This window comes from Salmo salar, chromosome 07 (assembly GCF_965601325.2).
Source record: "Salmo salar chromosome 07, fSalSal1, whole genome shotgun sequence".
NCBI classification, from domain to species: domain Eukaryota; kingdom Metazoa; phylum Chordata; class Actinopteri; order Salmoniformes; family Salmonidae; genus Salmo; species Salmo salar.
In genome coordinates this window covers 75415001-75427560 of record NC_138297.1, presented here as the reverse complement: position 1 = coordinate 75427560, position 12560 = coordinate 75415001, and the positions used below count along the sequence as shown (strand labels likewise).

At 47.7% G+C, this 12560-nt stretch overlaps 2 protein-coding genes across 3 annotated transcripts in view; one reads left to right on the top strand and one right to left on the bottom strand.

The window, feature by feature from the left end:
• LOC106595395 (uncharacterized protein KIAA0930 homolog) overlaps positions 1 to 12560 on the top strand; it is a 78427-nt gene that overhangs the window by 28490 nt on the left and 37377 nt on the right. The window lies entirely within an intron of this gene.
• On the bottom strand, positions 3308 to 7018 carry LOC106599807 (microfibril-associated glycoprotein 4-like). The gene is made up of 2 exons (XM_082978091.1): positions 6777 to 7018; positions 3308 to 6470 (listed from the first exon to the last, which is right to left on the bottom strand). The coding sequence occupies exons 1-2, from the start codon at positions 6901 to 6903 to the stop codon at positions 6211 to 6213; spliced, it is 387 nt and encodes a 128-aa protein (XP_082834217.1). The 5' UTR covers positions 6904 to 7018; the 3' UTR covers positions 3308 to 6210.

The window sequence follows — 12560 nt, the reverse complement described above, 5'->3', positions numbered from 1 at the left end:
CTCCTCCCATCACCTCTGTATTAACAGCCTGGGGAGAGATAGTGAAGGAGGTGTAGTTGGTATAGACCCTCCTCCTCCTCCCATCACCTCTGTATTAACAGCCTGGGGAGAGATGGTGAAGTGCTTCTTCATCAATACTAGCTTTGGATAGGCTAGGATAGAATTTTACATTTTAGTCATTTAGCAGACGCTCTTATCCAGAGCGACTTACAGTAGTGAATGCATACATTTCATTTCATGCATTATTTTTGTACTGGCCCCCCGTGGGAATTGAACCCACAACCCTGGCGTTGCACACACCATGCTGGCGTTGCAAACACCATGCTCTACCAACTGAGCCACAGGGAAGAATATGATTATAGAGCTGGGATAAACGGCCAAAATATCATATCACAATATTTTCCTCATTTTGGACAGTGTTTTAATGTTTTTTTATATAGTAAAGGTTGTGAATGTGCTTTATGAGTACTGACTGATCCTGGTGGAAACACACATATACACTCTACGTGATTCCAGTGGTCTTTCTCCGTGCTGATAGCCAGTCTGGATATTCTGACCACTAGCCAGTCTGGATATTCTAAGACCTGTATTAGTAATGACCACTAACCAGTCTGGATATTCTGACCACTAACCAGTCTGGGGGATGTTTCTACCAGTCTGGATATTCTGACCACTAACCAGTCTGGATATTCTAAGACCTGTATTAGTAATGACCACTAACCAGTCTGGATATTCTGACCACTAACCAGTCTGGGGGATGTTTCTACCAGTCTGGATATTCTGACCACTAACCAGTCTGGATATTCTAAGACCTGTATTAGTAATGACCACTAACCAGTCTGGATATTCTGACCACTAACCAGTCTGGGGGATGTTTCTACCAGTCTGGATATTCTGACCACTAACCAGTCTGGATATTCTAAGACCTGTATTAGTAATGACAACTAACCAGTCTGGATATTCTGACCACTAACCAGTCTGGATATTCTAAGACCTGTATTAGTGATGACCACTAACCAGTCTGGATATTCTAAGACCTGTATTAGCGATGACCACTAACCAGTCTGGATATTCTGACCACTAGCCAGTCTGTGGAATGTTTCTACCAGTCTGGATATTCTGACCACTAACCAGTCTGTGGGATGTTTCTACCAGTCTGGATATTCTGACCACTAACCAGTCTGTGGAATGTTTCTACTAGTCTGGATATTCTGACCACTAACCAGTCTGGATATTCTGACCACTAACCAGTCTGTGGAATGTTTCTACCAGTCTGGATATTCTGACCACTAGCCAGTCTGTGGAATGTTTCTACCAGTCTGGATATTCTGACCACTAACCAGTCTGTGGAATGTTTCTACTAGTCTGGATATTCTGACCACTAACCAGTCTGGATATTCTGACCACTAACCAGTCTGGATATTCTGACCACTAACCAGTCTGGGGAATGTTTCTACCAGTCTGGATATTCTGACCACTAACCAGTCTGTGGAATGTTTCTACTAGTCTGGATATTCTGACCACTAACCAGTCTGGATATTCTAACCACTAACCAGTCTGAATATTCTAAGACCTGTATTAGTAATGACCACTAACCAGTCTGGATATTCTGACCACTAACCAGTCTGGATATTCTAAGACCTGTATTAGTGATGACCACTAACCAGTCTGGATATTCTGACCACTAACCAGTCTGGATATTCTGACCACTAACCAGTCTGGATATTCTGACCACTAACCAGTCTGGATATTTTTAGACCTGTATTAGTAATGACCACTAACCAGTCTGGATATTCTGAGACCTGTATTAGGAATGACCACTAACCAGTCTGAATATTCTATGACCTGTATTAGCGATGACCACTAACCAGTCTGGATATTCTGACCACTACCCAGTCTGTGGAATGTTTCTACCAGTCTGGATATTCTAAGACCTGTATTAGTGATGACCACTAACCAGTCTGGATATTCTGACCACTAACCATTCTGGATATTCTGACCACTAACCAGTCTGAATATTCTAAGACCTGTATTAGTGATGACTACTAACCAGTCTGGATATTCTAAGACCTGTATTAGTGATGACCATGAACCAGTCTGGATATTCTGACCACTAACCAGTCTGGATATTCTAAGACCTGTATTAGTGATGACCACTAACCAGTCTGGATATTCTGACCACTAACCAGTCTGGATATTCTAAGACCTGTATTAGTGATGACCACTAACCAGTCTGGATATTCTAAGACCTGTATTAGTGATGACCACTAACCAGTCTGGATATTCTAAGACCTGTATTAGTGATGACCACTAACCAGTCTGGATATTCTAAGACCTGTATTAGTGATGACCACTAACCAGTCTGGATATTCTAAGACCTGTATTAGTAATGACCACTAACCAGTCTGGGGGATGTTTCTACCAGTCTGGATATTCTGACCACTAACCAGTCTGGATATTCTGACCACTAACCAGTCTGGATATTCCGACCACTAACCAGTCTGGATATTCTAAGACCTGTATTAGTGATGACCACTAACCAGTCTGGATATTCTAAGACCTGTATTAGTAATGACCACTAACCAGTCTGGGGGATGTTTCTACCAGTCTGGATATTCTGACCACTAACCAGTCTGGATATTCTGACCACTAACCAGTCTGGATATTCTGACCACTAACCAGTCTGGATATTCTGACCACTAACCAGTCTGGATATTCTGACCACTAACCAGTCTGGATATTCTGACCACTAACCAGTCTGGATATTCTGACCACTAACCAGTCTGGATATTCTGACCACTAACCAGTCTGGGGGATGTTTCTACCAGTCTGGATATTCTGACCACTAACCAGTCTGGATATTCTGACCACTAACCAGTCTGGATATTCTGACCACTAACCAGTCTGGATATTCTGACCACTAACCAGTCTGGATATTCTGACCACTACCTAGTCTGGATATTCTGACCACTACCTAGTCTGGATATTCTGACCACTAACCAGTCTGGATATTCTGACCACTAACCAGTCTGGGGGATGTTTCTACCAGTCTGGATATTCTGACCACTAACCAGTCTGGATATTCTGACCACTAACCAGTCTGGATATTCTGACCACTAACCAGTCTGGATATTCTGACCACTAACCAGTCTGGATATTCTGACCACTACCTAGTCTGGATATTCTGACCACTACCTAGTCTGGATATTCTGACCACTAACCAGTCTGGATATTCTGACCACTAACCAGTCTTGATATTCTGACCACTAACCAGTCTGGATATTCTGACCACTAACCAGTCTGTGGAATGTTTTCACATGTTGTTTATTGTCACATGACCAATTTCCAGTGTAAACACTTCACTTCCTTGTCTGTCCTTTACATATTGATTATGGATATGAGAATGTAAACAAAACCATATATTCTTAGATGACATGTCAGCACATTTGAGATATCAGCTGATGTAAGAAGGGCTATATAAATAAATGAGATTTGATGACCTTGTTTTGCCAAGTAACAGATAAGCATAGCATATATATCCATAGACATTTTATACAATTAAAGGGTAGGAAGTATGGGTTCTAGCAAGGACCGGGCCGTTAGGGACCTGATTGATTGGTGTGTAGTCAGTATGGGTTCTACCAAGGACCGGGCCGTTAGGGACCTGATTGATTAGTGTGTAGTCAGTATGGGTTCTACCAAGGACCGGGCCGTTAGGACCTGATTGATTAGTGTGTAGTCAGTATGGGTTCTACCAAGGACCGGGCCGTTAGGACCTGATTGATTGGTGTGTAGTCAGTATGGGTTCTACCAAGGACCGGTCCGTTAGGGACCTGATTGATTGATGTGTAGTCAGTATGGGTTCTACCAAGGACCGGGCCGTTAGGACCTGATTGATTGGTGTGTAGTCAGTATGGGTTCTACCAAGGACCGGGCCGTTAGGGACCTGATTGATTGGTGTGTAGTCAGTATGGGTTCTACCAAGGACCGGGCCGTTAGGGACCTGATTGATTGATGTGTAGTCAGTCAGTATGGGTTCTACCAAGGACCGGGCCGTTAGGGACCTGATTGATTGATGTGTAGTCAGTCAGTATGGGTTCTACCAAGGACCGGGCCGTTAGGACCTGATTGATTGGTGTGTAGTCAGTCAGTATGGGTTCTACCAAGGACCGGGCCGTTAGGACCTGATTGATTGGTGTGTAGTCAGTATGGGTTCTACCAAGGACCGGGCCGTTAGGACCTGATTGATTGATGTGTAGTCAGTCAGTATGGGTTCTACCAAGGACCGGGCCGTTAGGGACCTGATTGATTAGTGTGTAGTCAGGTGGGTTCTACCAAGGACCGGGCCGTTAGGACCTGATTGATTGGTGTGTAGTCAGTATGGGTTCTACCAAGGACCGGGCCGTTAGGACCTGATTGATTGGTGTGTAGTCAGTATGGGTTCTACCAAGGACCGGGCCGTTAGGACCTGATTGATTAGTGTGTAGTCAGGTGGGTTCTACCAAGGACCGGGCCGTTAGGACCTGATTGATTGGTGTGTAGTCAGTCAGTATGGGTTCTACCAAGGACCGGGCCGTTAGGACCTGATTGATTAGTGTGTAGTCAGGTGGGTTCTACCAAGGACCGGGCCGTTAGGACCTGATTGATTGGTGTGTAGTCAGTATAGGTTCTACCAAGGACCGGGCCGTTAGGACCTGATTGATTGGTGTGCAGTCAGTATGGGTTCTACCAAGGACCGGGCCGTTAGGACCTGATTGATTAGTGTGTAGTCAGGTGGGTTCTACCAAGGACCGGGCCGTTAGGACCTGATTGATTGGTGTGTAGTCAGTCAGTATGGGTTCTACCAAGGACCGGGCCGTTAGGACCTGATTGATTGGTGTGTAGTCAGTCAGTATGGGTTCTACCAAGGACCGGGCCGTTAGGACCTGATTGATTGGTGTGTAGTCAGTCAGTATGGGTTCTACCAAGGACCGGGCCGTTAGGGACCTGATTGATTGGTGTGTAGTCAGTCAGTATGGGTTCTACCAAGGACCGGGCCGTTAGGACCTGATTGATTGGTGTGTAGTCAGTATGGGTTCTACCAAGGACCGGGCCGTTAGGACCTGATTGATTGGTGTGCAGTCAGTATGGGTTCTACCAAGGACCGGGCCGTTAGGACCTGATTGATTAGTGTGTAGTCAGGTGGGTTCTACCAAGGACCGGGCCGTTAGGACCTGATTGATTGGTGTGTAGTCAGTCAGTATGGGTTCTACCAAGGACCGGGCCGTTAGGACCTGATTGATTGGTGTGTAGTCAGTCAGTATGGGTTCTACCAAGGACCGGGCCGTTAGGACCTGATTGATTGGTGTGTAGTCAGTCAGTATGGGTTCTACCAAGGACCGGGCCGTTAGGGACCTGATTGATTGGTGTGCAGTCAGTATGGGTTCTACCAAGGACCGGGCCGTTAGGACCTGATTGATTGGTGTGTAGTCAGTATGGGTTCTACCAAGGACCGGGCCGTTAGGACCTGATTGATTGGTGTGTAGTCAGTCAGTATGGGTTCTACCAAGGACCGGGCCGTTAGGACCTGATTGATTGGTGTGTAGTCAGTCAGTATGGGTTCTACCAAGGACCGGGCCGTTAGGGACCTGATTGATTGGTGTGTAGTCAGTCAGTATGGGTTCTACCAAGGACCGGGCCGTTAGGACCTGATTGATTGGTGTGTAGTCAGTCAGTATGGGTTCTACCAAGGACCGGGCCGTTAGGGACCTGATTGATTAGTGTGTAGTCAGGTGGGTTCTACCAAGGACCGGGCCGTTAGGACCTGATTGATTGGTGTGTAGTCAGTCAGTATGGGTTCTACCAAGGACCGGGCCGTTAGGACCTGATTGATTGGTGTGTAGTCAGGTGGGTTTATCCACCATGTCCAGAGTTCATTATAGGAGATGAAATTGACTCAGCAGAATGTTACTGTGGTCTTGACCCATGACTGCCGATGTGGAGGTAATATGGGCACCACAACAGACCCAGCCACAAATACCAGTATATTGGACGAGGCAACAACATGATTTGGGTTTAACAGAATAATGAGCTTTGAAAAGGAACATTTTCACAGGAGAGTTAAAAAAAAAAAAAGTTTTATACGACATGTTACACTGTGTATAGAGTCCAAAAAAAAATGAAAACATGCAAAAAGTCTTCCAATCTAGCATTTTAAAGAACCATTTTTAACTACAGGATTTTGTTAAGGAACTTCACAGGTCTAATCTTCATGGATATGACTTTCACAGAGTAGAAGGTCTTCCATCCCCTCCAGTTGACCCCCATCTGTGAGTTCAGTCCCCACGTATAAAGACCGTTTGGGTTTGAGAGGTAACAGTCGTTGAACCAATAACCTCCGACTGCGCTGACTGCGCAGTTGGTCTCGTGGGCGTCCTGGTCTCTGTCGAAGGTGGAGAACTTCATACCGCTGTGATGGGTGAGAGAGTCCCCTTGGTTCAAGCGGGAAACGCAGGTCAGATGTTAAAGAACCGATTTACCACATAGGCTACTGCCCAGAGACCTCTGTCAAAAATCAGTCTACAATGTCTCAATGTGATCTAGGACCAGGTCGTCGTCGTCGTCCCCCCCCCCCCATCCGTTCTACGTAGTACTCTTCATTATGATCTCTAATAAACTGATCCCAGATCAGCTGTATTCACTAGAAATCAAACAGAACCGAATGAGGGGACCTAGCTGAACTCTGGACTAATGAATACAGCCCAGATGTTTCTCTAATGAAGTTGAACTGTTCTCACCTGCTCCTCCATCTTTAAAGCCAGTAACCTGAAGTTTGTAGCCGTCCAGTTCAGGATCTGTGACTTCGGGAGAGATGGCGAAGGAGGCGTAGAAAGCGTATGCTCTCTGTCCGTCGAAGTCCTCCATGTCCACCCTCAACTCGTACGTCTTTTTCAGGGTCAGGAGGTAGATGGTGTCCAGACCTGCATCGAACAGACGAGAGGTGAACCTTTTTTTACAACAGAGGTATTCACCTTTTACCCCCCCCCCCCCCCCCCCGACCAGGTTCAGAGCCTGCTGGTTTTCTCTTCTACCTGGTAATTAATATCACCCACCTGGTGTCTAAACCAGTCCTCTTCTACCTGGTAATTAATATCACCCACCTGGTGTCTAAACCAGTCCTCTTCTACCTGGTAATTAATATCACCCACCTGGTGTCTAAACCAGTCCTCTTCTACCTGGTAATTAATATCACCCACCTGGTGTCTAAACCAGTCCTCTTCTACCTGGTAATTAATATCACCCACCTGGTGTCTAAACCAGTCCTCTTCTACCTGGTAATTAATATCACCCACCTGCTGTCTAAACCAGTCCTCTACTACCTGGTAATTAATATCACCCACCTGGTGTCTAAACCATTCCTCTTCTACCTGGTAATTAATATCACCCATCTGGTGTCTAAACCAGTCCTCTACTACCTGGTAATTAATATCACCCACCTGGTGTCTAAACCAGTCCTCTACTACCTGGTAATTAATATCACCCACCTGGTGTCTAAACCAGTCCTCTTCTACCTGGTAATTAATATCACCCACCTGTTGTCTAAACCAGTCCTCTTCTACCTGGTAATTAATATCACCCACCTGGTGTCTAAACCAGTCCTCTTCTACCTGGTAATTAATATCACCCACCTGGTGTCTAAACCAGTCCTCTTCTACCTGGTAATTAATATCACCCACCTGGTGTCTAAACCAGTCCTCTACTACCTGGTAATTAATATCACCCACCTGGTGTCTAAACCAGTCCTCTTCTACCTGGTAATTAATATCACCCACCTGGTGTCTAAACCAGTCCTCTTCTACCTGGTAATTAATATCACCCATCTGGTGTCTAAACCAGTCCTCTTCTACCTGGTAATTAATATCACCCACCTGGTGTCTAAACCAGTCCTCTTCTACCTGGTAATTAATATCACCCACCTGGTGTCTAAACCAGTCCTCTTCTACCTGGTAATTAATATCACCCACCTGGTGTCTAAACCAGTCCTCTTCTACCTGGTAATTAATATCACCCACCTGGTGTCTAAACCAGTCCTCTTCTACCTGGTAATTAATATCACCCACCTGGTGTCTAAACCAGTCCTCTTCTACCTGGTAATTAATATCACCCACCTGGTGTCTAAACCAGTCCTCTTCTACCTGGTAATTAATATCACCCACCTGGTGTCTAAACCAGTCCTCTACTACCTGGCAATTAATATCACCCACCTGGTGTCTAAACCAGTCCTCTTCTACCTGGTAATTAATATCACCCACCTGGTGTCTAAACCAGTCCTCTACTACCTGGTAATTAATATCACCCACCTGGTGTCTAAACCAGTCCCCTACTACCTGGTAATTAATATCACCCACCTGGTGTCTCAGGTCTAAACCAGTCCTCTTCTACCTGGTAATTAATATCACCCACCTGGTGTCTAAACCAGTCCTCTTCTACCTGGTAATTAATATCACCCACCTGGTGTCTCAGGTCTAAACCAGTCCTCTTCTACCTGGTAATTAATATCACCCACCTGGTGTCTAAACCAGTCCTCTTCTACCTGGTAATTAATATCACCCACCTGGTGTCTAAACCAGTCCTCTTCTACCTGGTAATTAATATCACCCACCTGGTGTCTAAACCAGTCCTCTTCTACCTGGTAATTAATATCACCCACCTGGTGTCTAAACCAGTCCTCTTCTACCTGGTAATTAATATCACCCACCTGGTGTCTCAGGTCGAAACCAGTCCTCTTCTACCTGGTAATTAATATCACCCACCTGGTGTCTAAACCAGTCCTCTACTACCTGGTAATTAATATCACCCACCTGGTGTCTAAACCAGTCCTCTTCTACCTGGTAATTAATATCACCCACCTGGTGTCTAAACCAGTCCTCTTCTACCTGGTAATTAATATCACCCACCTGGTGTCTAAACCAGTCCTCTTCTACCTGGTAATTAATATCACCCACCTGGTGTCTAAACCAGTCCTCTTCTACCTGGTAATTAATATCACCCATCTGGTGTCTAAACCAGTCCTCTTCTACCTGGCAATTAATATCACCCACCTGGTGTCTAAACCAGTCCTCTTCTACCTGGTAATTAATATCACCCACCTGGTGTCTAAACCAGTCCTATTCTACCTGGTAATTAATATCACCCACCTGGTGTCTAAACCAGTCCTATTCTACCTTGTAATTAATATCACCCAGAGAGGAGGGGGGGAGAGAGAGGAGGGGGGGAGAGAGAGGAGGGGGGAGAGAGAGGAGGAGGGGGGGAGGAGGGGAAGAGGGAGGGGGGTGAAGGAGAGGAGAAAGTGTAAGCATCTACTCAGAGTTCAGTACCAACAGTTGATCAGACCTCCTTATCTGGCTGAATACTGTTGATCAGACCTCCTTATCTGGCAGAATACTGTTGATCAGACCTCCTTATCTGGCAGAATACTGTTGATCAGACCTCCTTATCTGGCAGAATACTGTTGATCAGACCTCCTTATCTGGCAGAATACTGTTGATCAGACCTCCTTATCTGGCAGAATACTGTTGATCAGACCTCCTTATCTGGCAGAATACTGTTGATCAGACCTCTTATCTGGCAGAATACTGTTGATCAGACCTCCTTATCTGGCAGAATACTGTTGATCAGACCTCCTTATCTGGCAGAATACTGTTGATCAGACCTCCTTATCTGGCAGAATACTGTTGATCAGACCTCCTTATCTGGCAGAATACTGTTGATCAGACCTCCTTATCTGGCAGAATACTGTTGATCAGACCTCCTTATCTGGCAGAATACTGTTGATCAGACCTCCTTATCTGGCAGAATACTGTTGATCAGACCTCCTTATCTGGCAGAATACTGTTGATCAGACCTCCTTATCTGGCAGAATACTGTTGATCAGACCTCCTTATCTGGCAGAATACTGTTGATCAGACCTCCTTATCTGGCAGAATACTGTTGATCAGACCTCCTTATCTGGCAGAATACTGTTGATCAGACCTCTAATCTGGCAGAATACTGTGGTCTTAAAATACTTCAACAAGATCAGTGAATGTCGATGTAGCATGTTGATGCTGACTCTAGTGTGGTCTGGAGGGGCTGACTCTAGTGTGGTCTGGAGGGGCTGACTCTAGTGTGGTCTGGAGGGGCTGACTCTAGTGTGGTCCTGAGGGGTCGAGGCTGACTAGTGTGGTCCGGAGGGGTCGAGGCTGACTCTAGTGTGGTCTGGAGGGGCTGACTCTAGTGTGGTCCGGAGGGGTCGAGGCTGACTCTAGTGTGGTCTGGAGGGGATGACTCTAGTGTGGTCTGGAGGGGTCGAGACTGACTCTAGTGTGGTCTGGAGGGGTCGAGGCTGACTCTAGTGTGGTCCGGAGGGGCTGAGGCTGACTCTAGTGTGGTCCGGAGGGGCTAACTCTAGTGTGGTCCGGAGGGGCTGACTCTAGTGTGGTCCGGAGGGGCTGACTCTAGTGTGGTCCGGAGGGGCTGACTCTAGTGTGGTCCGGAGGGGCTGACTCTAGTGTGGTCTGGAGGGGCTGACTCTAGTGTGGTCCTGAGGGGTCGAGGCTGACTAGTGTGGTCCGGAGGGGTCGAGGCTGACTCTAGTGTGGTCTGGAGGGGCTGACTCTAGTGTGGTCCGGAGGGGTCGAGGCTGACTAGTGTGGTCCGGAGGGGTCGAGGCTGACTCTAGTGTGGTCTGGAGGGGCTGACTCTAGTGTGGTCCGGAGGGGTCGAGGCTGACTAGTGTGGTCCGGAGGGGTCGAGGCTGACTCTAGTGTGGTCTGGAGGGGATGACTCTAGTGTGGTCTGGAGGGGTCGAGACTGACTCTAGTGTGGTCTGGAGGGGTCGAGGCTGACTCTAGTGTGGTCCGGCGGGGTCGAGGCTGACTCTAGTGTGGTCCGGAGGGGCTGAGGCTGACTCTAGTGTGGTCCGGAGGGGCTAACTCTAGTGTGGTCCGGAGGGGCTGACTCTAGTGTGGTCCGGAGGGGCTGACTCTAGTGTGGTCCGGAGGGGCTGACTCTAGTGTGGTCCGGAGGGGCTGACTCTAGTGTGGTCCGGAGGGGCTGACTCTAGTGTGGTCCGGAGGGGCTGACTCTAGTGTGGTCCGGAGGGGCTGACTCTAGTGTGGTCCGGAGGGGCTGACTCTAGTGTGGTCCGGAGGGGCTGACTCTAGTGTGGTCCGGAGGGGCTGACTCTAGTGTGGTCCGGAGGGGCTGACTCTAGTGTGGTCCGGAGGGGCTGACTCTAGTGTGGTCCGGAGGGGCTGACTCTAGTGTGGTCCGGAGGGGCTGACTCTAGTGTGGTCCGGAGGGGCTGACTCTAGTGTGGTCCGGAGGGGCTGACTCTAGTGTGGTCCGGAGGGGCTGACTCTAGTGTGGTCCGGAGGGGCTGACTCTAGTGTGGTCCGGAGGGGCTGACTCTAGTGTGGTCCGGAGGGGCTGACTCTAGTGTGGTCCGGAGGGGCTGACTCTAGTGTGGTCCGGAGGGGTCGAGGCTGACTAGTGTGGTCCGGAGGGGTCGAGGCTGACTAGTGTGGTCCGGAGGGGTCGAGGCTGACTAGTGTGGTCCGGAGGGGTCGAGGCTGACTAGTGTGGTCCGGAGGGGTCGAGGCTGACTAGTGTGGTCCGGAGGGGTCGAGGCTGACTAGTGTGGTCCTGAGGGGTCGAGGCTGACTAGTGTGGTCCGGAGGGGTCGAGGCTGACTAGTGTGGTCCGGAGGGGTCGAGGCTGACTCTAGTGTGGTCCGGAGGGGTCGAGGCTGACTCTAGTGTGGTCCGGAGGGGTCGAGGCTGACTCTAGTGTGGTCCGGAGGGGTCGAGGCTGACTCTAGTGTGGTCCGGAGGGGTCGAGGCTGACTCTACTATGGTCTGAACACTGGTTATGTACTCTGTTAAATAGTTTCCTTCCAGGTAGCCTACTCACGGTCCATTTCCCTCCGTCGGTATCCATATCACAGTAGACGTAGCGAGGAGAGTTGGGTCCAGCAGGGTAGATCCTGTAGACGCCGCTGGCCTTGGATCCGTCGTTGTAGATATCAGCACAGTCCAGAGGCTGGAACATCAAGCCTTTAGAATGAACTGTTACTGCCAGCAGCAACACGTGGAGAAACTTCAGGGTCTGAAACATGAGATATTATCACAGAGAGAGTCTGTTAAATTATCTTCTTTTATGTAATTCTATGTTTTCATTTTCTGCTCATTATATGGAAATGCAGGTCTGGTTACATATAACAGTGTTTAGTGTGGTACATTTATGCCGTTGTAAAATGTAGCCTAAAAACTCACGTTCATTGTTGGATCGGTAAGCGGTCTTTTTTTCCCCAGTTGGTTTTCAGCCGGACAAGCAAATAATCTGATTGTGACTCTTATCCGTCCTTTTGTGTACTTTTTAGAAGGGGTGGGTTGATCGTGATTGGCTGATTTTTATTATCAGGGTTTCACAATATGGACATTTCCACTTCTGTAATTCCCTGGACTCTTGTCTTTTTAAACCCAGTTGTTCTTCTATCCATGTAGTCTAAGTTGTGTCTGTTACACCAAAACAGGTGTGGA

Excerpts from the sequence above, each read along its gene's own strand:
- LOC106599807 (XM_082978091.1), bottom strand. The coding sequence starts at position 6,903 with ATGGAGGACTTCGACGGACAGAGAGCATACGCTTTCTACGCCTCCTTC. Across the intron at positions 6,471-6,776 it reads CTTTAAAGATGGAGGAGCAG|GGGACTCTCTCACCCATCAC; the intron begins GTGAGAACAGTT and ends GCTTGAACCAAG.